This window comes from Panthera onca, chromosome C1, assembly GCF_046562875.1.
Source record: "Panthera onca isolate mPanOnc1 chromosome C1, mPanOnc1 haplotype 2, whole genome shotgun sequence".
Classification (NCBI taxonomy): Eukaryota; Metazoa; Chordata; class Mammalia; order Carnivora; family Felidae; genus Panthera; species Panthera onca.
Window position 1 is genome coordinate 149878262 of NC_138346.1, and position 27241 is coordinate 149905502.

The following is a 27241-nucleotide window of genomic DNA, read 5'->3' on the forward strand; positions in this document are numbered from 1 at the left end:
ACTAAGAAGCTGAGAGGAGAGCTACTGCTTTTGGTGGAGAAATGTGAAAAAAAAAAAAAAAAACAAAACAAAACAAAAAAAAAAACACAAAAAACTATGAACTGGGTTTTGTTTCAAACTTATATACTGAATTTGAGGTACTAGTAGGTGATCTACATGGATATATCAGGCAAAGTAAAAAGTGCTCATCTACAGCTAAGGAGAGAATATAGTAAAATTTACCAAGTGGTGAGTATATTCCAATATATAGCATTGGAAATATACTTCTAGTACTCCTGAGACGTGGAGGTGGGAAATGGCAATGTGAGGGTCATTAGCATATAATTGTAATTAACACTTTGTGATTGTCGGTAAAGTTTGAAGAGACAAGATCTTTGAGGATCTCCAAACTTTGGAGGCACGAAGACAAAGAAGATCCAGCTGAAGAGATTGAGAGGATAGGAGTCAGAAAGTTTGAGAAACGAAAGACAATAGTTTAAGGAAAGGTATGAGGCAGTGTCATTTGATGGAGAGATCATATAAGATGGGAACAGAAATAAGGCCTTTGAATTTGGCTATTATGAGATTGTTTATCACTAATCGATATCTTCAGGGACTCTTGACTTATAATTCCGTGTTTGTTTTTGTTGTTGTATTTTATTAGCAAAGTTGTCAAGCATATATAAAAGTAGAGAGAATACTGTGACAAACCCTCTTTATCTATTACCTGGCTTCCATAATCAACACATGACCAAACCTGTCTCTTTTATACCCCTCATTTGATTCTCCCCTAGACATGGATTATTTTGAAGTGTATCTTCAGTATCCTATCCTTTCACCTATAGATGGTTTGGTATGTATCTTCAGATCTTCTTTGTGTTTTGATAGTTCTTTGTCTTCCCTCTGCTGTTAACTGCCATTTTTTTTCATGCTGTAATATTATTTATCTAATTTGATTTGTCATTTTACATGCAATTAATTGCCTCAGAGAGAATTTGAGGAAGGTTCAACCTGCACATATTAAAGAGGTTTTTGTTGGTTGGAATCCTTTAAAGCTTACTTTTAGGATTGAGGCTTTTCAAATAGTTGAGATTCCCAATCTCTGAATTCTGAATGACTATATTTTCATGTATTTAATATATACTCTTAGATAATCAAAACTTTGATGCTAACCATTTTAATTCTAACAGACAATAAATCAAGGAACTTTTTCTTTCTTCTGAATTTTAGCAAACCAGAGATAATGGTTACTTTTATTTTTGTAAAGGAAGAAAGCTTATTCTTTCTACAAAAAATGAATTATGTCTACAAAAAAGAAAGTAGAATTTTTCCCTTAATAATATGTAATTAACAAAATTAGTAAAGAATCCATTAAAGAGAGATTTTATAAATAGCAGTTCCCAGGAAATTACACTCTATAACTAAATGAAATATTTAATCTTGTTGAGGCATTATCTTAAAAAAAATTGTGCAAATATGTATGAATTAAAAAGATAACATGACGTGGCTTGATTTGATTATTTGCTATAAGACAAGGTCCTTAGTTAGAAATTTGCAGCATGTGGAGATGATATGAACAATAGGTCAATGAATGTTAGATTTGTATCATTCGTTTCTAAAATTGAGCATCTCCATAGTTTATGAATTGGGTATTTTTTTGCTCTATTCTTTATACTCTTTCATTTCAGGAAAGCTGGTTTTCAAAAGAACCTAGAGCTATTTTCTTTCTTGATAAAACAAAACAAAACAAAACAATGAAATGATGTAAAAGTTGTCTGACAAATATCATTGAGATTACAATGAATTATATGCAAGGTCTCATCATGTCTCAGTATAAAGGATATTGTTGATTTGTAGAATTTGCCAGTAATAATGTTGCCTCATGTGTTTGTTCCATGTGAACTCAAATTTCTAAGTAAACTTGAAATATAATTAACAATTCAGTAGTTCTAAAAAAAATGAGATATTAATGAAGAATGATAGAGTTTACTCACAGTTTAATGTTTATTTTATTTTTGAGACAGAGAGAGACATGAGTGGGGGAGGGGCAGAGAGAGAGACACACACAGAATCCGAAGCAGGATCCAGGCTCTGAGCTGTCAGCACACAGCCCGTACTTTACTCACAGTTTAATGTGTTCTTAGTAGTCGGTTTGTCTAAAACACATAATGAAGTGCTCTAGACAACTATATTTTTCATGGGGTACAAAATTTAAGGTATGAAATCTATTCATATTTGTTTATAGCTCTTATTTATCAAAGGAACAAGAAATTAGAAAAGTAAAAATATTTATTATTTAGTGATTATTAGAAAAGAATAATAATCTTTCCTTCCTCCTAAGAAGGAAAATCCAATTTGAATGTATCTGCCCTTTATAAAATAGACATCATATTGCAGGGCTACACAATCACTATCTAAGTTCAATACTTAGACATTGATTTGACCATGACTTTTCTAATTTTAATTCTTTTTAAATTCTTCTTTTATTTTGCCTCAAAAGAAAACTTTATCAGCAATAACCCCCAAATTATCTTTAATTCTTTTATTTTGCTCAGAAGAATACTTGATCAGTAATAACCCCAAAATTATCTTTAAACCGTTAATAATTTTCTTCATTTATGTATATTAAATATGCATTTCCCCCACCATGCGTATTATATGTTCTCTCATCTCTGGCACATTAACTTTCAAATTATTTTTGTTTTTCTTTACCTGCATTGAACATAGACACCTAAATTGTATAAATACTAAGGAATGCAAAACACTGAGGAATAGTAATAGATTTAGCAATCAAAATATACTGAGGCAGTATAGAGAGTCCACTTAATCACTTATCCTTCCCTATCTAGAAGTTAATTGGTTTACTTACTAAATATTTATTGATGTCATTTACTATATGTCAGGCATTCTTCTAGGCACCAGGACAAGCGAACAAGATGAACAGTATCTCAGTCCTCATATATGTATTCTTGTAAAGGAAGAGAATCAGTAATCAATGAATAGTAAGATATAGTAATTTATGAATGATAAGTAGGGCAATGGGAATGATACTGATTGGAGGTAGTAGTCAACTTGGTGACTCCCATGGTTGGAGTGATCAGAGAAGAAAATTGATATGAGAAGTGCCTTTTGAGCTAAAGTCTATATAATACAGAGTTAACCATTGGAAGATTTAGGGCTAGAGTTCTAGGTAGAGGAACAGAGTGAATTTTGCAAATTGAGAATTAATAAAATATAGGTACTACAGACCAGTCTCTGAGAAATAGAAGTAGTTTTAGTTATCAGAATGCCTTTTTTTTTTTTTTTTTTTTTTTTTTTTTTTTTTTTTTTAGTGTGATGATACCTATTTTATCATGGGGATGAGTAGAATTTTCCTGTGTTGGTCCTTGTGCCTGAATGAAGGTGAGAGGCATATGGTTTCATAGTATCTAACTATTACAGAGCAACTTAGATGTTAGCCAAGAACCCCTTCTTTATTTACCTATAATTGCCTGCATTTTCTTCAAGTACATGGTAAAAGATGTACTATGTTGCACTAAATAAATTTTTCCATGTAAATTTTCCCCAAGTCTCCCTTACATAGTTTCTGTAGCATTAAAGACTGTCACCACAAACTTGTTATCTTATGGTTTTTATGTCCCCAAAGTATTCGAAAATGTTAAGGTTGGGGGCGCCTGGCTGGCTCAGTTGGATAAGTGTCTGACTCTTGACTTTAGCTCAAGTCATGATCTTGTTTGTGAGTTCGAGCCTCCCATCAGGTTCTGCACTGACAGCACGGAGCCTGCTTGGGATTCTCTGTTTCCTCGCTCTCTGCCCCTCCCCCACTCATGCTTGCTTGCTCTCCTACTCTCTCTCTCAAAAAAAAAAAAAAAAAGATGCTAACATGGCAGTATGGCTTAAGATACTCATATCACTAACTTTTTGGGATAAGGTCATATAGCTAACTTCTAGATTGATAGGTAGTTACATAGTATATGTCACCATATAGTAAAAATACCTCCTCTCTATATCATTTTATAAAATCTTTTTATTTTTCTAATGAACTTAATTATTCTATATATAGAATTTTCTAATGTCTACATACAGAAAAAGAGCGATAACTTTTACTTTGTTGAACATAATGTGCATTGAACAGACTTTAAGTGCTTAGTGTTTGTTAGTAATAATTCTCCCTTATTTGCCCTCAAATTATAGTGAAGTAAGTAATCTTGAACTTGTGTTAATTTAAAATTTCATTTATATTAATGGTTGCTTAGTGTATTATACAAAGGATAATGGTATTTTAAATATGTGTTTTACTAAACTATAACATTATCTTTTCTGGAGATCTTTTAGGTTTTAATTTAATTTAATTGCATTATAAGGTGAGTCTCAAACTACCAGGGCATATTAAGTTTCGTTAGAACTAACAAGTCTTGCTTTTTGTCAAGGAACACACGTGGAATTTTTTTTATTTTTATTTTTTTAAATCATGCCCTAGAGGGTTAGTAGCTGTCTTTATTTGGCAGCTACAGAAAATTGGGTTTTCACTTTCTAACTGTAACTCAGTTGTCCTCTTTACACCACATGTTGCTATTCGTTGTAGATAGGTTTAGATTGCAAAACTAATGATGGCAGTAAAAAAAAGTCACATTATATAAGTTAAGGAATGGGAATAAACAATTACTACATGTCTACGGTGTATAAAATGCTTTATTGTTATCATCACTGTACATCTAGCATGTATTGATTGTTAGGATATGTCAAGCTCTTTATACATATTCTGTTTCTTCTTATATGTCAGGAAGAAGTCTGGTCAATATACTCTTGGTTTCCCAGCACTATTTCCAGATTGTTATCTTTTCACTGTTGAACAGAAACTTATGCTCTTCTGAGAATAAAGCTCTCTAAAGTTTCATGGTGCATACCTACACTGCCTCTGTCTTTCCTATTTAAGATTATCTGCAGAACTCTTGGACATTCCCATTTATTCAGTGAATACTTTTTTAAAGTTTTTTTTTTTTAATTTTAGAGAGAATGAGCAGTGGAGAGAGGGAGAGGGAAAGAGAGAGAAAAGGCGAGGGAGAGAGGAGAGAGAGAGAGGGAGGGAGAGGGAGAGAGAATCCCAAGCAGGCTCCACATTTAAGGCAGAGCCAGATGCAGGGCTCTAGACTATGACTTTGGGATCATGACCCAAGCCAAAATCAAGAGTTAGATACTCAACTGACTGACTGAGCCACCCAGGCACTTCCAGTGAACAATTTGGATATCTTACCAATGGTTATATTTCAGACGAAAGTCCTGTCTTTGTCCTAAGTGATTTTAACATGCAAATGACCCATCCAAAAATCTATTAAAAGACTACTTTCTTTCCATTGGATTGTCTTTACACCTTATCAAGAATTTATTGACCATAAATATGAGGGTTTATTTCTGGACTCTCAGTTCTGTTTCATAGATCTGTATGTCTATCCTTATATCAGTACCACATTGTTTTGATTAATGAAATTTTATAGTAAAATTTGAAATTTGGAGGTGTTAGGCTACCGATGTTCTTTTTTTTTTTAAGATTTTTTTGGGCTATTTTGGCTTTTTCATACTAATTTTAGGATCAGCTTGTAAATTTCTGTGAAAAAGCTACGTAGGATTTTGATAGGTTTTATGTTGAATCTATAGTCAGTTTGGAGAGTATTTTCATTTTAACAGTATTAGGTGTTGTGATCTATGAACATGGGATAGCTGTCCATTTATTTAAGTTTTTAAATTTTTTTCATAAATGATTTTTAGTTTTCAGAGCACAAGTTTTGTATTTCTTTTGTTAAATTTATTCCTAAGTATTTAATTATTTTGATGCTGTTGTAAATAGAATTATCTTTTTTTTTTTTTTTTTTTTTTGGACTGTTCATTTTTAGTGCATAGAAATACAGTTGAGGGGCACCTGGGTAGCTCAGTTGGTTAAGCATCTGACTCTTGATTTCTGCTTAGGTCTTGATCTCACCATTGTGAGATCGAGCTCCCACGCTGGGCTTTGCACTGAGCATGGAGACTGCTTAAGATTTTCTCTCTCTCTCCCTCTGCCCTTCTCCCCATGTTCTCTCTCTAAAATAAAAATTAAAACACAATACAGTTGATTTTTGCATATTGATCTTGTACTTTGCTAAACTCAATTATTCTGTTTTTTTTAGTGGATTCCTTAGGATTTTCTATATGCAAGATTATGTTACCTGCAAATAGAGATATTTTTACTTCTCTCTTTCCAAGGTGGATCCTTCTTATTTCTTTTTCTTGCTTAATTAACCCTGGCTAGAACCTCCAATGTAATGTTGAACAGCAGTGGCAAGAGCTGAACATCCTTATCTTGTTCTTGATTTTAGGAGAAAAACATTCAGCTTTTGACCATTACTTATGATATTAACTGAGTTTTTCATAGATCCCCTTTAGCAAGTTGAGGAAGTTCCCTTCTATTCCAAGTTTTTTGGGTGTTTTTATCATGACAGTGTGTTGAATTTTGCTCAATGACTTTTATGACTCTGTTGAAATGATCGTGTGGTTTTGTCCTTTATTCTATTGATATAGTATATTACATGAATTGATTTTCAGATGTTAAGCCAACCTTTGCATTCCTGAGATAAATCCCACTTAGTCCTGATGTATATTCTTTTTTTTTTTCCTTTTTAACATGTTGCTGGATTTAGTTGCTAGTATTTTGTTGAAGAGTTTTGTGTCCTACACGATATTGGTCTATAGTTTTCTTGTGATGTCTTTGTCTGGTTTTGGTGTCAGCATAATACTGGTCTTGTAGAATGAGTTGGGAAGTGTTTTCTATTTTTGGTAAGAGTTTGTGAAAAATTATTATTAGTTCTTCTTTCAGTATTTGGTAGTATTCAACTATCACTTAAACTATCTGGGGCCGGGCTTTCTTTTGTGCGAAGTTTCAAAAATTACTAATTCAGTGTCTTATTATAAATCTCCTCAGGGGCACCTGGGTGGCTTAGTTGGTTAAGCATTTGACTCTTGATTCAGGCTCAGATCATGATGGTCTCATGGTTCATGAGTTCCAGCCTTGCATTGGGCTCTGCACTGACAGCACAGAGCCTGCTTGAGATTCTCTGTCTCCCCGCTCTCTCTGCCCCCACCCTGCTCATGCTTTCTCTCTTTCTCTCTCTCTCTCTCAAAATAAATAAACTTAAGAAATTGTTTAACTGTAAATATATTCAGATTTTCTATTTCTTCTTAAGTCACTTTCAATAGTTTACCTCTTTCTATGAGTTCTAGCTTTCATCTGAGTTACCTAATTTATTGCCATATAGTTATTCATAATATTCACTTATAATCCTTATTATTTCTATAAGGTTGGTAGTGATGCCCTCTTTCATTACTGATTTTAGTAATGTGACTCTTCTTTTTTCCTTGGTCAGCTTAGTTGAAGGTTTGTCAATTTTGTTGATCTTTTCAAAGAAACAAATTTTGATTTTATTTTGTCTATTGCTTTCTATTATCTATTTCATTAATTTCTACTCTGATCTTTATATTTTCTTTTCTTCTGCTGACTTTGAGTATAACTTCCTCCCTTTTTTCTATTTTCTTAAGGGAAACTGAAATCATTTATTTGGGACCTTCCTTCTTTTCTAATGTAAACACTTAGTGCTATAGCTTTCTTTCTAAATTCTAAACCTCATCCCACAAATTCCGATGTGTTTTGTTTTCATTTTCACTCAGTTCAAATACTTTTTAATTAAAAAAAATTTTTTTTAATGTTTATTTTTTGAGAGAGAGAGAGAGACAGTGTGAGTGGGGAGGGGCAGAGAGAGAGAGGGAGACACAGAATCTGAGGCAGGCTTCAAGCTCTGAGCTGTCAGTGTCAGCACAGAGCCCGATGTAGGGCTTGAACTCACCAGCGGTGAGATCATACCTGAGCTGAAGTTGGATGCTCAACCAACTGAGCCACCCAGGCGCCCCTTTAAAAAATTTTTTTTAATGTTTATTTATTTTTGAGAGAGAGAGGGAGAGGGAGAGCGAGGGATCGGGAGGGGCAGAGAGAGACGGAGACACAGAATCCTAAGTAGGCTCCCTGACACAGGGCTCAAACCCACGAACCGTGAGATCATGACCTGAACCGAAGTCAGACACCCAACCAACTGAGCCACCCAGGCATCCCTCATTTTCTGATTTTCCTTTTTCTTTCTTCTTTGATTCATGGATTATTTAGAAGTATGTTAGTTTGTGTCAAAATATTTACAGAATTTTCCAGATACTTTTTTATTATTAATTTCTCATTTAATTCCATTATAATCATAGTACATACTTCATGTGACTTGAATCTTTTTGTATTTATTTAAACTTATTTTAAGGTCAAGGATATGCTCTTCTGTGTGGTAAATGTTTCATTTGAACCCTTGAGAAGAATGTGTGTTCTGGTGTTTGGAGATGTAATATGCTATAATTACCAATGCAGTCAAGTTGATTAATAATGTTGTCCCAGTCTTCCATGTCTTTATGTGTTTTCTTTCTTCTTGTTAAGAGAGGCATGTTGAAATCTTCAATTACGATTGTGGTTTTGACTCACCCATGTTCTACCTCCCGTTTTCCTTTAAAGACTTACACATGTATTAGGTCACTGGTATTTGTTTTACAGCTCACCGATATTCTGTTCATTTTTCCAGTCTTTTTTTTTAATCTCTCTGTTTAATTTTAGTTATTTATATTGCTGTGTCTTCAAGTCATTAATCTTCTCTGCTAATATTAATTTAACTCATTGTATTTTTAATCTCTGATATTTTAATTTTCACTATTAGAAATTTGATCTTTTTTTCAAACATTCTGTCTCTCTACTTGGCATGTTCAGTCTTTCTTCTAGCTTCTTAAACATATGAAATACCATATAATAACTGTTGCAATGTCCTTGTCTACTAATTCTATCAGCTATGTCATTTCTGGGTTGGTTCACAATTAATTTTTCTTCTCATTATAGATCATATTTGCCTGCTTCTTTATACACATGGTCATTTTTTATTGGATGTCAGATGTGAATTTTACCTTTTTGGGTGCTAGATATATATATTTTTTAATTTTATAGACACTCTTGGGCTTTGTTCTAGTATACAATGAAGTTACTTGGGAACCGTTAGATTTTTTGTAGGTGTGCTTATAAGCAGAAAGAGAGCAGCTTTTAAATAAGTCTTCTCTTTTTATATTTCTTTGATTCACTACTGAAGCAAAACCCTTCTTTGCATTCATATTAGTTTCCTATGGCTGCTAAGTGCCACAAACTAGGTGATTAAAACAACAGAAATGTATTGCCTCATGGTTCTGGAGGCTGGAAGTCCAAAATCAAGTTGTCAGCAGGATCTTGCTCCCTCTGAAACCTGTAGGGAAATTCTTCCTTGCTTCATCATAGCCTTTGTTTTTTTGCTGGCGATCTTTGGCATTCCTTCATTTATAGATGCATCACTCCAGTTCTCTGGCTTCACACAGTTCTCCCCTGCTTCTTCACATCCTCTTGCCTTTTTGTATGTCTGTCTCTGTGTCTAAATTCCCCTTTTATAAGAACACCAGTCAGAATGTATTAGGGCCTACCCTACTGACTTCATTTTAACTTGATTATCTCTGTAAAGATCCTGTTCCAAACACGGCCACATTCTGAAGTGCTGAGGGATAAGACTCAAATATATTTTTGTGGAAGACACAATTCAAGCTGTAACAGTACTATAGCCAAATATCGTTAAGTTTCGAAGTTTTTCACTTTGGTTGCTCAGAACAGGAGCTATTTATTGCCTGCTAGTATAAGCTCCTGAAATTGTTCCCTTTAATCTTTTTCGGTGGTTCCTTTTCCACCCTTGGTTAGTTTCCTCACCTGCACATGCTGATCAGTACTCAGAGACTCAGGGGGATTCTTGGGAATCTCCAGAGGTGTTTTTTTGTTTGTTTGTTTGTTTGTTTCGTTTTTGTTTTTGTTTTTGTTTTTTTGAGCAGCTATCTACTCTCTAATACTCTGTCCTGCAAGCTCTAGCTGCTTTGACTTCCTTAGTCTTCTAGCTTCCTCTCCTCAACTTAGCTGGACCTACTAGCTACCTGTGTTTGCACCCCCTCACAGTGACTTGGAAAGGTTTTCGGGCAATAAGGCAGTTATGAGCACACCTCATTAGATTCCCATCCCTTAGGGATCACTATCCTTCTTTGATGTCTAATGTGTTGGACACAGTTTTTTAATTTTTTTTTTTCAGATATTTTATCTGGTGTTCCCAGTTGTTACAGGCAGGAAGTTAGATCTGGTCCCCATTGCTCTTTGTTGGTTAGAACAGCTGTTTTTCTGTTTTTCTGGCCCCAGTGCAAGCTGCTTTGAAATACTGTGATGTGGCTATAAAACTGATTGAGAAAGCTTTCTGTATACTGAAAAGATCTCAAGGATATGATGTTAAATGAAACAGCAAGAAACAGAACAGGACATGATATGCTATCTATTATGTAACAAATGATAATAATAGTAATACATTATTTATATTTACATAAACAAACATGGAAGGATCCATAAGAAACTAATGAATCATATTACTATCAAAATTGAAAAGATTATCAGATGGTGGTGGGGGCTCCAGGAGGTGGCATCTTGCACTGTAGTTCACGCTCAGTCATGTCAGAGCCCAGGTCATTGGATGCCAGCCTGGAGTCCCCGGCCATGCACAAGGCAGGGTGTTGAGGCATAGGTTGGAAAACTAGGATACTCAAACCAGACAACTGCAAGATGCTGTCACAAATGCGGAGAAACATTTCGGAGAGCTGTGCCAAATCTTTGCTGCTTATGTGTGGAAAAATGCCAGACTGTGAGACAAAGCAGACCTACTGGTGAATGAAATCAATGTGTATGCCTCTACAGAGACCCCAGGTTTAGAGCAGGGCCTGAAAAAATAAAGGAGGGAGGGAGGGAAGGAAGGAAGGAAGGAGAGAGAGAGACAAAGAAAGAAAGGAAGAAAGCAGGGCCTAAAAAACGTTTCTGATTAGTTTGCCAAACTTCAGTATTATCAACAAGCAGAGGTTGAAAGACTTGAAGCCAGAGTAGTTGAACCTTTGAAAGCTTATGGAACCATTGTGAAAATGAAATGAGAGGATCTCAGAGCAACATTAATAGCAATGACTTGGGAAGCCAATCAGTTAACTCAGAAGGAATACATATTATTGTATCCTTTGACTTCTGATCTTTTTTTGTTTGTTTTGTTTGCTTTTTAATGTTTGTTTATTTTTGAGAGAGTGCAAGTGGGGGAGGGGCAGAATGAGGGGGACAGATGATCAGAAGTGGGCTCTGCGCTCATAGCAGCGAGCCCGATATGGGGCTTGAACTCACAAACTGTGAGATCATGACCCGAGCCGAAGTTGGATGCTCAACTGACTGAGCATCTGACTTTTAATCTTTAAAAAAATGTTTTGTAATGCAGAAACTTAATTACAGAGAGCCACAATGGATGCTACCTGAACAACTCGTCATCTGGAGGAAACTATTGACAATTTTGAAAAGCAGAAAATAAAGGACATAAAGACTATATTTTTAGAATTTATCACTATTGAAATGTTACTTCATGGCAAAGTTTTAAAGGTCTGCACTGCTATCTACCAATTTATACAAAACATTGATGAAGATTTAGAGGTTTTTCAAAATTGTCCATATCAACCAGATTATTCATCCTGTTTAGATATTGTCAGAGCAGATCCAAAGTCAACTCTTCAAAGATCACTGTCAGCTAAGTGTGTATCTGCAATAGGACAGATAACTAATAAAGGATCAACAAGCAAAAGATGATGATGAAGAGGATGATGAGGACTTAGATGTTACAGAAGAAAATTAGTTTTCTTAAGTAATTTCACATTTCATTTTTCTTTTTTCTTTTTTTATGTTTATTTTTGAGAGAGAGAGAGCAGGGAAGGGACAGAGAGAGAATCCCAAGCAGGCTCTGTGCTATCAGCCTGACACAACGCAGAGTCTGACACAGGGCTTGAACTCACCAACTGTGAGATCATGACCTGAGCCAAACAAAGTCAGGCGTTTAACCAACTGAACCACCCAGGCACCTCTCACATTTCATTTTTCATCTTAAATGACTTGGAATCCAGAATTACTACATTGTAAAACTTTATACTGGCTTCATAGACATTAAACCTCAAAATGAAGTCCTACTGGAAATGAAAATTAAAGGAAATTTATGCTGACCAAAAAAGAAGATTTTAAAAAATAATGCACACCAATCATTTCAATATCCTATCTAGCAGTATGTGATTTTTGAATAGGTTCCATTTAAAAAAAAGATGATATATTTCAAAAGTATTTTATATTAATGCACTATACCTAGTTGAGATTGCAATATAAATACTGTAGATGAAAAAACCAAGAGATCTAACACTTCCACTTGCTTCTTTTGCTTTCATCACCAAAAAAGGGTCTTTAGTCATTCTGATTAAATACAAATTCTGTTCCATAAAGTCTTATCAAAAAGATAGGTTTTTTTTTTCTGTACTGTTTTTCCCTTTTACTACAACCTGAAGTTTCCTTATTTGATGCATAATTTACTTTTCAACAAGAATGTAATTACTTTTGATTAAAGGTAATGGGACACTAGGATATCAGTGTCTTAAAACTACATAAAGCATAAATTCTAGCTTCACATAAATGTGAAAACCATATTCAGCCTGATTCTGGTTTTAAAATGAAGATGCTATTACACTAAAGCATTATTACACTAAAACATATAAAGCAGTACTACAATTTCTTGAAATCTGTAATTTGGTGGAATGTGGCCTAAGAAAACATCATGGAAAACCATAAATCATTACAAGTCTGTAAACATTTTACTAAACTGCCATCTAATTAATGAAAGAGTATATATTTTTATTCTTGAAAATAATCAATTTGCTACAGCCTTTCAGTAAGTACAATACTTGTGTTTCTTTGGATGAGAATTGTACTTTTGTTATTTCATGGATACCAGTCAGGCATATAAAAATTACGAAATTCATAAAATCATTTGGGATAACCACAAAAAGCAGTCTAAGTTCTCAGTTTAGCTGAGAGCATGTTCTGAATCGATATTGTTTAGTTTTAGGTTTTTGGTGTCCGAAAATCTCCTGTTCTCCCTTGTGATCACATTGTAGATTTTAGCCAGTTTCTTACCTACCTTGTTTATATGTAACAACCATAAATCACAACCATAAATCACACTTTCCTGTTTCCTGTACCATAGGTGATCTCTCTTAGTTCATGACCGCTGTGGTGTGTTTGGAATTGACTTCCCTCGCTCTTGTTATAGTGACAAGTGTGATGATTTCTGTTCTTGGCTTTTGGTTTTATTTATTTGATATTAAGAATGATTTTCCCCCTCATACAACGCTGTAGCATTTGAGATTATCCAACCACTCATAAATATGTTTAAGACACATAAGAGTATTAAAGGGGAAATATATTTATATAACTCATTTATTTGCAAGGCCTTTTGACCACTTTTTTTCCTATTGAGGTATAATTAATGTATAACATTATATTAGTTTCAGGTGTACAACATAGTGATTCAATATTTGTATGTATTATGAAATGATCAACACAAAAAGTCTACTTAACCATACATAGTTACAAATCCATTACCATGAATAGTTAGAATTTGTTTTTTTCTGTGATGAGAACTTTTAAGATTTACCCTTGTATGTCAGTTATGCCTCATTTAGAAGAAGAAAATAGAAAACATTTAAAATTTATTCTTTCCCAAAATAAGTTACTCCAAATTTATCAAAATTCCCAACCCCACTCTTAAAAATCTGATGGCATAGCAGGAAGATGTGATTTCAGTTTATGCAAACAGGTATTTTGATCCAACCTTCTTTGGATACAACCCCAAAATCTACAAAATAATGTAAGGGAGAATCCTGTTTCTCATCAGTAAATAAACAAAACAACTTGCAAGTATACAACACACTATTATGAAACATGATGTTGTACATGGACAATTGGTATTCTTTACCAAATAAGAGTCTAGAAATTAAAAATCCATGTAATTGGAATAATTTACAATTATATTAGTATGCCTTGCTTTCTCAGCTTTTGTTTCACATGCATTTATAGAGGGCCAGAATCAATACAGTATATGTACTGCGAATTGCTTACTTTATGAGTAACAAACCTAATAATATGTATGATAATTGGAAATTATGTGTGTGCATTTTTAACATGGTTGCAAAACAAGAAGTCAATTACCAAGGCAATTTATAAGAATACAAAATATTCACTAGCATAATAGTTTTTTGTTGTTGCTTTTGTTATTTTCAGAATATTAAAGGTTAACAATACTTCAGTTAAAAATAATTTACCACAGTTTATTTTATTTTGAAGACCAATTGCTATCTGTCTTTGTTTTCTAAAGGTGTTCTTAAGGACTATCTAAGAGAACTTCCTTCTCCTCTGATAACAAAGCAGCTTTATGAGGCTGTAATAGATGCAGTGGCAAAAAATCCTTTGAAAATGTCATCAAGTGGATGTGAGAATGACCCAAGTGACTCTAAGTATACTGTTGACCTGCTTGATTGTCTGCCTGATGTTGAGAGGGTGAGCATCAGTGGTATACCTTTTTCCCTGAAAGCCAGCTAATGAATATATACTTAGCTCCAGAGCTACAAATAGTTTTTCAGGTATTTCACATTTGTGGCACTTAGGAGTTTAAGCTCTGCCTTTACTAAAGGCTCCTTAAACAGCATAAATATAGATGACAATTTTATCTTTTCTGTATATAATTTTAGTCTAGGCACAGGTACTTCCTATATATTTTTAAAGAGTATGGCTACCTTATTATTAAAATAATATATGCTTATTATAGAAAAATTGAGAAGATATAGTAAAGAAAATGGAAAATTGCAATTATCAATAACCAAAGGCAACAATAATTAACGTGTTAGTTAATTAACTATATGTAGTTAATGTATTTCCTTTTAGTATTTGAAAAATATGGTAACTGTTTCAGTGTACGTGGCTTAGCCTTAAGACTTAAGTAACCCTCACCACCACCATCGCTTTCCTTCTTGCGTCTTCCCATTTACCTCCTCACAATCTAAATCTTGGGACCAGTATCCTCAGGACCAGAGGAGATAAGAGGGTAGCTGGGTCTGCAGAACCAGCCTCAACCTAACTTTAACTGTTGTTCCTTAGAACAAAAGAGAAAATGAGAGAGATGGCTGAGCTTGTCCAGATGAGGTCAACTTTGCCTATATTTCTTATTATGTGAAGGTAGAAAGGGCAAGAGTGAATGTGTGAAAATATTAAGCCCCAAAACTTCATTCACCTTTACTGTCCCCTTCCCTGTGCTCGGTCCAGTTAGATTAGTAAGTATACTCCTGTGGGTGAGAAGAAGGGAACAACTACAAAGAAGTAAGCAGAATTAGAAGGGTGGAATGAAGGGGTAGACATATTCCTTCTTCGTTGCCAGGTAAAATTTGATTGCCAGGTATCATTTGACTTACACGTGAGGAAATGAGTGGAAATTTAAATCACCTGCTCCAGTTATATAGCTTTTATGAGTGCTGTAGTCTGTCACCTGAATTTATAGGTCTTTCTGGTCCTAAAGCTCTTGCTATTATCATCCTTTCTAAAAAGGCTTCATAATATTCCATTGAGTGGATTTGACATAATTAATCACTATTCTCTTGTATAGTATTTAGGTTTTGAGTCTATTTGTATATATTTTTGTGCAGAGATTTCTTTTCAGTTAGAATTACTTATTTGGAGTAGAAATAATGGAATTGTTGATTTAAATGATGTGAACATTCAAAGGCTCTTTTTTTTTTTTAATTTTTTTAATATTTATTTATTTTTGAGACAGAGAGAGACAGAGTGTGAACAGGGGAGGGTCAGAGAGAGAGGGAGACACAGAATCTGAAACAGGCCCCAGGCTCCGAGCTGTCAGCACAGAGCCCGACACGGGGCTCAAACTCACAGATCGCGAGATCATGACCTGAGCCGAAGTCGGACGCTCAATCGACTGAGCCACCCAGGTGCCCCTCAAAGGCTCTTAATATGTTTTCATATTACTTTTCAAAAGGCACACAACAATTGCACTTTTTGGCTCATCTTTATTTAGTAGACAAAAAAATATTTTACTTTAAATTGTATTTCTTGGTTTGCTATTGAGATTAAATCTAAGATATTTAGCCGTGTGTGTGTGTGTGTGTGTGTGTGTGTGTGTGTGTGTGTGTGTGTTGGTCACAGCATGGTATGCTGAAAGTAGCCTTAAGATGTCAACATATAGGGGCGCCTGGGTGGCTTGGTCGGTTAAGCGTCCGACTTCGGCTCAGGTCATGATCTCACGGTCTGTGAGTTCGAGCCCCGTGTCGGGCTCTGTGCTGACAGCTCAGAGCCTGGAGCCTGCTTCCGATTCTGTGTCTCCCTCTCTCTCTGACCCTCCCCTGCTCATGCTCTGTCTCTCTCTGTCTCAAAAATAAATAAACGGTAAAAAAAAAAAATTTAAAAAAAAACATATGTAGAATCCCACTTGTGTTAGCAAATGTATAGTGAGTGGAGATGAAGAATGGATATTTATTATTGACATTGCTTTTATGATTCATATATTTGATTTGTTTTGATTTCAAAATATCAATTACAGTCTCCTCTAACTTTTCTTCTTTCTTTATTCCTTTCTTTCTCAGCCGAACATTAGAAGAATATTTATTTCGGCTGTCCTTATTTCTTCACCACCCTTGACTACTCAACACATTGTAATCTGGCTCCCTACCCTATCTTTCTGGACTTATTTTTGCCAAGGTTACTAATGATCTTCTGATCACTGAATCCATTTTTTACTTTTGGCTCTAAAAATAAGTCATTTTGATTTTTTCTTTTTTAATAATTTTTAAAATTACAGTTTTACTTGGCATTCATTTCTTTAATACAATTATGAAGAAGAAATTATACACTCATTTTATTTGTTAAATGATTGATCACATGCCAGTACTTCAAAAACATCATATTTCTTTCCATAATTGCTTAGACCTAAATAACCTTCCACCCCTTACTAGTTTCTTCAAGTTTTAAAAAATATTCTTTTTTGGGGGCACCTGGCTGGCTCAGTTGGATCCTTGATCCTCAGGATCGTGAGTTCAAGCCCTATGTTGGGTGTGGAGATTACTTAAATAAATAAAAATACTTTAAAAAAAAGTATTCTTTTTCAACAAAAAAACTTTTTTTTTTCATCTCTAGCTATTCTATTCTTTTTTCCATGGTTTGTCTACTTAAAGTATTTGTTAGTTAAGCACATTGGCCTTTTTCCTATTCTGTATCATGATAGACCCTGGCCTCGTTTGAAATTGTTAGCTTCCTAAGTTTAAGGTTGGCAGTCCCCTGATTATGACTAGAGGATTTATCTGTTCTTAAAGATAAACACTCTTACCTAATCCCTTTTCCATCACAGCCTTTGCTATTGTCATTTTAGAGGAGGGAAGAGAAGAAAACGTTGATGTATATTTTCCTAGGGACGCCAGTTGAAATTTGGAATGCATTCATGAGCCTTTATAAAGACTATACATTTTAACCATCTAATCGATCAAATTATGTCATTGGAACCTAAGGGTCCAAGCTTTGAAACAATCTTTTGAAAAGTAACAGAATGTGTGTTTATATTTTCTGCTGTAAATTGTGTCCTTAAATTTGCTCCTGTGTATGACTTTACTAAGTGAAATGTAATTTAACTTAATTTAGGCAACCCTAAAGATGTTGCTGGATCATTTGAAATTGGTGGCTTCTTATCACGAAGTGAATAAGATGACGTGCCAGAACCTGGCTGTGTGCTTCGGACCGGTGTTACTAAGTCAGAAGCAAGACACTAACCATAACAACAGAGTCTTTACTGATTCAGAAGAACTTGCAAGTGCTTTGGATTTCAAAAAACATATTGAAGTTCTTCATTATTTACTTCAACTCTGGCCAGGTAAGTGATTCTCTGGAAATACTTTTCTCTTTCAAGGGCAGAGTGTTTGTATTAGCTAATCACTAAATATGCCCATATATGATTGCAGAAAATATTTCCTAGATTTTGCTTTTTCTGTTTAAATTTTTTGCTTTTGCTGATAATATAATAGACCTATAGATTAATGTGCACATTTTGGATTTGGTCAGATCAGGATTTGTATCCTGGTTGTGTTACTTATTAGCAGTCTGGTCTTGGGCAGGTTCTTTAACATCTTAGAGCCTCAGTATCGTCTTTTGTCATACGGACTTTAATAATGTTTATGGAATTTATAGGAGGCTTAAATAAGGAGTTACGTATGTTAAGCTGCTCAGTGCAGTTCTTGTCACATAATAGGTACTCTGTAAATATTAACTTCTTTAGTCCTTCAATCAGTTCTTCTTCCTGACATTTTTACTGTATTCATGGTCATTCTTCAAATTATCCAGGCTTGACTTGACAGTTATCTTTGATCTTTCCATCTTTCTTATCCATCCCTTGTTCCAGTCAAGAACAAAAAGCTGACAGTTATTTTCCTACTATATCTCTTATATAGTTTCAGAGCTAAAAGGAATACATGTTTAATTAGATGTTCTAATGCTGTGTTTAGGTTCCAAATTTTTCTTATCCTATTGTAATGCCTGCTTCCCTTCCCTACCCTGCATAGTACCAAACATGAAAGTACTTAGGAGCTCTATGTAGCATACAGTGGTAAAAGTGGTTGGCTCCTGGAGTCAGGCTTGGATTCAGATCCATTGTGGCCCAGGCACATACTTTAATTCCCCTCAGTATGCTTCTCTATAAATAGTGCCTACCTCAGGGTTGTTGTGAAGATTCTGCAGATAAATCATCAAAGATAGTGACCAAAGTGTTTTGCATAAAGTTAGCTCTTTGTTACTCTTTTAATGATACATGTAAGGATGGACCAAAGTGCAACAAAATGCTTGATTTAGTCCTAAAATACATCTAACTAATTTTAAAAAGTGAATAAAAAACTTCAACTTTTAAATTTGGAAAGTTAAAATTTTTGCTTTCTTTCAAACACAAGCTTAAAAGTCATTTCTAATGTGTCTTTTAACTGAATTGGTATATATAATTAATTATTTAAAAATCCTGAATCAAGATTCTTTGGCTAATTGGTTTGATTTCTGCATTTGGTGCCCAACATAAGGGATCTCTGAGGTTAAAGTTTTAAATGTGTTTTCTATAGTTTTTCCTACAACTACTTTAATTGTAATAAACATCAGGAATTGGGAAAGGAGCCATCTTTGTTCTAATCGCAAATTAAAACTTGCTTACCTGGAGAGATAAACACAGTTTACTATCAGTACCTGATTTCTTTATCATTAATTCTGTATCAGAGGTTAATGTTATTTAAAAATAACTCCTCTAAGGACCTGAATACACATTTTTCCAAAGAAGACAAATGGATGGCCAACAGACACATGAGAAGATGCTGAACATCACTTGTCATTAGGGAAATGCAAATCAAAACCACAATTAGATATCATCTCACACCTGTCAGAATGGCTAGCATCAAAAAGACAAGAAATAACAAGTGTTGGTGAGGATGTGGAAAAAAGGGAACCCTTGTGCAGTGTTGGTGGGAATGTAAATTGGTGTAGCTGCTATGGAAAACAGTATGGAGGATCCTCAAAAAATTAAAAATAGAAATACCATACAATACAGTAATTCCACTATGGGGTATTTACCCAAAGAGAATGAAAACACTAATTTGAAAAGTTTATTGCAGCTTTACAATAGCCAAGATATGGAAGCAGCGTAAAGTGCCCATCAGTAGATGAATGGATAAAGAAGATGTGGTGTATATACTAATTATGGAATATTACTCCGCTATTTAAAAAAAAAAAAGCGATCTTGCCACTCACGACAATATGAATGGACCAAGAGGGTATCATGTGAAGTGAAAGAAGTCAGACAAAGGCAAATACCATATAATTTCACATATATATGGAATCTAAAAACCAAAACAAATGAACAAACAAACGAAAAAACTGGAAACAGACTCATAAATACAGAGAACAAACTGGGGGTTGCCAGGGAGGAGATGGCATGGGGGAAGGAGTGATATAGGTAAAGGGGACTAAGAAATACAGACTTCCAGTCTACGGCCATACCACCCTGAACGCGCCCGATCTCGTCTGATCTTGGAAGCTAAGCAGGGTAGGGCCTGGTTAGTACTTGGATGGGAGAAATACAGACTTCTGGTTATAAAATAAATAAAGTCATGGGGATGAAAAGTATGGTATGGGGAGTATAGTCAACAATATTGTGATAATGTTGGTGACAGATGATAACTACACTTATTGTGGTGAGCACTGTGTAATGTATAGAGTTGATTCACCTGAAAGTGATATAGCATTACATGTCACCTATACTTCAATTAAAAAAAACATCTGCCTCCTTTTCTATAACCTGTACTTTTCTTTAGTTATAGTACCTCAGACAAAGGGCGGAAAGATGAGAGTAAATACCAGTTAGTTTTGCCCTCTAAATCATTTGTTTTTGGATTCAAGAAAAGGCAGACATCCAATAACAGTAGTGCAGTGACTGTGCGTGAGAAAGTTGATAGTGATACAGAGAATGAGCCATAGAGCATTAACTTGGTAAATGCCCATCTCTATGTGTTAGATAGAAGGTTTGACTCCTTGCTATGCATATCTTACATATTTTTGTTTTTGGGATTTCCCCTACTCTGGAGGTAAAAAAAAGAGTTGGTTCCACATTTCTCCCATCCACCTTCGTTTTTACTTTAACTTTTGTGTTATTTTTTGTTTTTTCATTTGGGGCAATAGTGAAATTTGCTTTGAGCTTTCCATTTGAAAAATCTTATCTTCAAAGTGATCAGTTAAAATCCTAGCATATTGGCACCAAGAGGTAGAAATCATCCTGCCAGTGGTATTTCAGATTGTCTTCTGCCAAGCCCTAAGGTTCTTTGGAAACAGCTTTGGAGCCAGATTGGCAACAGGTGAGGGAACAAAATGGAAACACACTTCCCTTTTGATCAAAACAGTTTTTGTTTCATCTTTTATATGTATTGGATTTTTATAAATTGTTGCTTTTTAAAAATGGTCTTGCTGTTGTAAGAAGAATATTGAAATTTACTGATAGGCCACTCTTTCTCTTTATAGAAGGGGAAATAGCTTTAGAGAGAGTGTAACTCCTAGACTAGCTGTTTGCTGTATCACATTTTCTATGATGAGTAAATTTGGGGCAGGTTTTTTTGGGAAAAAGCTATCAATTTTTTCCTATTCCTTTTTGTTTCACTTTTCTCACTAGACTAAGCTTTATGAGGTCAGGGACTATATTTTGCTTACCCTTATACACCCAAGTCCTAAGACAGTGCTTGGCACTAACGAGGCACTCAATATATTCTATTAAATAAGGCAATTATACTCTAGATAAAAGGCTAATAATATTAGGTGATGGTTGAAAATATAAATCCACCAGTAGAAAACAAGATAAGAAAATAAAGATTCTTAGTACATACCATTACATTTTGAAACATTTTCAGCAACTTTATAGATTGCATTTTTAATTTTATTCTGTTGAAGACGGACAGTCATAGTACTAGAAAAACCAGAACTTTTGGGGTCAAAATTAGCCAGTTTCTCTGCATTTTTAATAGGAAAGCATTCCACCATTAGTAGTTTAAAAAGTCAGTGAGGTTGATTTTTCAGAAATTGAATTCTTAGTCCAAAAGATAAAAATATTACTATAATTGGTTTCTTAAATCCTTTCCAAGAAAATACACAACGATAATGTTTGAATAGGGATTTGGTTTAAGTAACTGGCAACAAAACAAATCTGGGTTTTGAAGGTGAATGTCAGAAGATGGGAGCACGACAAGACAGGCTCAATCCAGAGTCAAAAATGCATTACTTAGGGGCACTTGGCTGGCTCAGTTGATAGAGCATGCAACTCTTGATCTCGGGGTCATGAGTTCAGGCCCCACGTTGCCAAGGCATAGAGCTTACTTAAAAAAGAAAAAAAAAAGTTTTACTTTGGTTGGATCACAAACCAGATTACTTCAAGGTTAGCAAAGTACTGTAATGAAAACAACAGGCATGCCACTTAAGCACTAAGAACAGGAATAGCAAGAAAATGAGGGAGAAAAGCCAGGAGACTTAGTAGAGATTAGCAGCTAGAGGAGAAAAAGGAATATGAATAATTAAGCAGTGGAAAAAATCAGCTATTTATTCTGCAGTTGCTTCAGTTAATGGCATGGGGCATTCTATATTAATACTGTTATTAAAGATCAATTTAAAGTAAATATCAGGGGCACCTGGATGGCTCAGCTGGCTAAGTGTTGACTCAGGTCATGATCTCTCAGGCGTGGGATTGAGCTCTGCTTTGGGCTCTGTGCTGGCAGCACAGAGCCTGCTTGGGATCTCTCTCTCTCTCCCTCTCTCTTTGCTCCTCCCCCACTCACGTGCACACTCGCATGCACTCTCTCTCAAAAATAAAACATTAAAAAAATAAATATCAGGCCTTTGTTTTCCAGAAAATTTTAGCTCAAGAGATTTTAGCTATTCATAATTATATATAATAGCCATCATAAAAATATAGACAAATGGAAATATTAGAAACATACCTATAGATAGTTATCAAGTATTTTAATAAAATCTAAGTACAAAAAATTATGTAATCTCTGAAAAATGTATTTTAAGTTTATTTTCGAGAGATAGAGACACAGTGTGAGCAGGGGAGGAGCAGAGAGTGAGGGAGATACAGAATTAGAAGCTGGCTTCAGGCTCGAAGCTGTCAGCACAGAGCCCGATGTGGCTCGAACTCATGAACTGTGAGATCATGACCTGAGCTGAAGTCAGAGGCTCAACCGGCTGAACCACCCAGGTGCCCCTGAAAAATGCTGTTAAGATCACTGTAAGTCTGCAAAACTAGCACTATATACAAGTTTGTATTACTTTGCAATTATCTTGTTTTGTACAGTAAGGAGCAAGCATTTGTTATATGTTGGAGTGTAAAGTGGGTGTGTTATTACTGATAATATATTCATACTGATAATAAGTATCTCAGTGAAAGAAAGTGTACATGAAGAGGCATTTATTAGTGGAGAATAAATAAGCAAAAAGAGGAAAGTATTACTGGTAGTTTTCAAAAGCTATGCCTCAACATTCAAGTCCATCTTATATACAGAAGAACCGTAGGCAAATGTTTTGTTCAATATGCACTAAAGGGTAAGCAGTGAAGCCTTGGTTTGTCATGAAGTTATGTGTATATCTGTGGTAATCTATATGGCCAGCACAATGCATACTCTTAGAAGAAATTAATATGAGGAATGTTATTTGAGATTGTTAGATATCTAACTAGAATGGGAAAATAAAATATCTGTACTATTTTCAGGCAATAAATGAAGACTATTAGTAGCTAATGCTGTATAATCAAACTCAGGTAACCAGTGGTCAAATTTAGTATTTGTGCATTTTATCAAAGTGAAATTTGGGCTGCTTAGTAAAATAAATTATGACACAGCTGCTAATAGAATTGCAAAAAAGCACAAAGGTTAGAGTGAGCACTTTAGATGTCTTTGCCTCATTTAGATGTTTGCAGAAGAAGGAACTTTGTGTTTTGTTTTTTTGTTTGTACACCAACATGCCTTGCCTGCTTTTTGCTCTAGCTTTTAATATACAAGAAGCTACCAGCTTAACTACTGTTTGAATTACAGCTAGATAATAATTAACTTGCACAGAAGGTTAATCAGCGTTGGAAATTTTATTTGTTTGGGGATGTTATGATATGGCATGAATTAGCACCATTGACCACTCTACTAGCTTCTGCCCCTAATCTTGATTATGTCTGGTTAGAAAAAGGTAATTATGGAATGCTTTTTTAAAAATAGTGTGCATGTTTTGTTTTTAATGCATGTTTGTAGTTGATTATTAAATGGCTTATCTTTAGCTCTGTTTTTTAAAGGCCAGTTGGATGGCTGTGACTAAGCAAATTTATTGTTTGTTTCTAGCGCAACGTTTAACTGTCAAAGAATCAACAGATAATTTGTTCCCAGAGCAGAAGTCTTCTCTAAGTTATTTGAGGAGGAAGAAAGAACGACCTTGCATGTTAAATTTGAGTGGTACTGATTCATCAAGAATACTTAGACCGAGGCAAACTAGATTAGACAGTCCAGTTAGCAATCGGTATGCAGGCGACTGGAGCAGCTGTGGAGAAAACTACTTTTTAAATACAAAAGAAAATTTAAATGACGTAGATTATGATGATGTCCCTTCAGAAGACAGAGAAAACGGAGAAAATTGTAGCAAAATGTATGGACCAGATATAATGATTGAACAGCCAGTACCCTTGTCCGAAGAGTACACATTTCAGACGTATTTGACAATGCAGACAATTGAATCTACAGTGGACCGAAAAGTCAATCTCAAAGATCTACAGGAAAGTATTGATACTTTGATTGGAAATCTGGAGCGTGAACTCAACAAAAACAAGCTTAATATGAGTGTTTGAGATTGAGAGATTTTATTTGCTTTTTTGTAATGTTTTAAATTTTAAATCAATCTTTCTCATTTTCTTATACCTCTCACAATGGTTTTATTTTTTTACTTTTAAAAATTCCATTAATTTCTAATACGTTTATGTGATTCCATTAAAAACGCTGTCATTAATACGATTTTTACTTATCTCAATAGAAAATTTTTCTTGGGGCAAAGATAACTTGGACTTGTGGATATTTTAACAAATATGGCCAATTCTGTGGAGATAACTTTTAAATGCACTTACAAGGTTCAGATAAGTTATTGGCCCCTCATGGTTTTTGTACTTTATAGGAACTGCTCTTTTGTAGCTGAAACAGGTGTTTCTTTCAGAGGAACGTGGTAGCTGCTCCGTCTGGTTTGCGGTGTGAGCCCATGTACACTGCAGCATCCTTTGATCATATTTCATTTGCAATGCAAATGCTGCTCTAAAAAAACTTTTTATAAATAAAAGTAAAATTATACAAATATTAATGTATTCTTATTAGCATTCAGTAATTATTTAAGCTTATGAAAACTAAATATTTTTATAAACCTGAAACATGTATATTTATAAGTGCATATATGGATAGATGTTAGAATGAGAGGAGGCATGGGCTACAGAATCACATGTATCTTTAAAGTATATATGTCATGAGGCCAAAATTATTAGCTTCAAATGTCTTTTTCAGGGAAAGAATATTTAAGTTAAAGGAGGAGTTCTGTAGAAACACTTGAACCAAAACACTAGAGGCATCTGAATAGAAAGAATAGACTTTCTTTTTTTTATTCACAGAAAGTCACAGTGTCCCTAGTGAGAAGTCATCTTTTAAATTGAAATTCTCTAACTTCTTAAGGGATTAAGTGCCCAGATTTCTGCACTAGTGATTTACACTTCAAAAATCTTTACCTATTCTATGCATTTTTATGTTCTGCTTTTTTAAAACAGAGTAATTGTGCTTTAAATGTATTATTTATTTGTAGTAGTACATTGATAACATTGACTTTATAATTGCCCTCATATGTATCTAAAGAAATCTTGCCGGCATAGTCCATGTTATTGATTTTTTAAAATAACTTATTTTGGCTAAGTGTATCTACCAGATAGGCATTATAGCAGTCACAGCAGTGTTTGAAAAATGTAAATTTAGAAGACTTTTTATTAAATTGGAATGTATTTTTTTAAACTTTTATACCCACAGAACATGTAATTTTAAAATTATAAATAAAATTTGAATTACCAACTTAAAGATGTAGCAGCCAGTAGAAAACACTTCTTGATCTTTTTCTAAATATTAAAGTATTTAACTATTTCTGTGTTAAATATACACTGATAAACAGAACACCTTGTTATTTAATTTGAAAACTCAGTTGTTAAAAAGCCAGATAAATAATTATTTTTATATGAAAATTTCATTTTTTAAAGCTTTGTATAACAATTCAGAAGCATACCAAAAGAATTTGTGACAGGTATATATCTAGAGTAAACAGTCAAAAGAAATGTACTTTAAATGTTTTATAGGAAGACTTTGTTTGCTATATCATGTATATTGTATGAATTGAATAAGTTGTTCCAGAAATGTAAAAGTTTTATTAAAGAATTATAACCTTGGTGTCATGCTATTAATTATCATCATGATTTTAAGGATCACTTATTTTAATGTCATTGTTTTTAAACATGTTAAAGTATTGGACAATCAAATGTTATCCATAAATCCATGTAACAAATCCTTTTTGTGCAGAATTGAATTTTCCAGAATCTGAAATACCTTAAAGGCCAGATTTATTTTGTTATATAAATTTGGATGGGAATAGTTTCATCTCTGCTGTCTTAAATAGAAAATACTAAGCATTTATTTTGTCTGGATCACCGAGTCCTAACTGTAAATCTCTTTTGTTGACTTTGCTGTGTTTAGTAGTGCTCTGTAATTTATGCCTTTACTTTAAATGGCCCTTAACTTCAAATCTTTTTTGGGTTTTCATACCTGCTTTTTATAAACTCCTGGGATCTCTCTACACAGACTACCAGCTGTCATTCCCTTCTAAGTCTACTTGCCCCAATGTTTTTTAGGATTAAAAACAATCTTAATTTTAGTGCATGTACCTGAATAAAATTTCAAGCAATCTGTATGGATAGAAAATAAAAAGTAAAAGTGTGCCTCCCTGCCATTCACACCAATCCTGCTTCTCAGAGGTAACAGCCACTTTTTATTCTTTAGGTAGCTACTATCTCTACCACTTGATCTAGGTTTACTGTGCCTGTTTCTCGATTTGTCATTTAAGTAGTATCTGTTGATTGTTCATTATGAATATTAAGGAATGTCCATTCCTCCTCCCCATTTTATATTCTTTTGGTTTCCTTTATAACCAGTAATCTTTATTTCTTGATCCATCTGTATTAAACAATGTCTCTTGGCTTGCTACCATTGTGGAAATGACCAACCCTATACTTTCCTTTCAGCTCATTACTGCCTTTTACCTCCTAACTTCTCTAAGTTACACAATTAGTTTATTAATCAGCGTTAATAGATGTATATTATTTGGGGGAACTATATTTGACTTAGGTTTTTCCTTTATATGTTTCTAAAAACAACAAATCAATAACTAGCCATTATGTGCTGGATTATGCAAAAGCATTTATTAGTAAGTCAGGTGATTTTGTCTCCTACATATCCAATCTTATATCCTCAGATCTATGCCGATATATGCAGAATATTCCAAGCTAAAGGTCAAATGAGTTATTTTATCTGCTAGCCATCAACTCCTCCAAATCATGCTGTGTATTATTTGCTTCAGAATTGGGTCATGCCTTGG

The 27241-nt window shown here is 34.3% G+C and overlaps 1 protein-coding gene and 1 pseudogene across 2 annotated transcripts in view; both read left to right on the forward strand.

The window, feature by feature from the left end:
* Window positions 1-26239, forward strand: part of SYDE2 (synapse defective Rho GTPase homolog 2) — a 52337-nt gene extending 26098 nt beyond the window's left edge. Inside the window, exons 5-8 of one of the 2 annotated variants that reach the window (XM_060625396.3) lie at window positions 14355-14536; window positions 17675-17903; window positions 23307-23354; window positions 23923-24034. In XM_060625396.3, coding sequence (XP_060481379.3) covers window positions 14355-14536; window positions 17675-17903; window positions 23307-23317 — 422 coding nt within the window. In that variant the 3' untranslated portion in view covers window positions 23318-23354; window positions 23923-24034. Of the gene's footprint in view, window positions 1-14354; window positions 14537-17674; window positions 17904-23306; window positions 23355-23922 lie in introns of both variants that reach the window. The other variant, XM_060625395.3, reaches the window with a different exon arrangement.
* On the forward strand, window positions 157-11795 carry LOC144617320 (CBY1-interacting BAR domain-containing protein 1-like; annotated as a pseudogene).
* Window positions 26240-27241: the final 1002 nt, after the last annotated feature.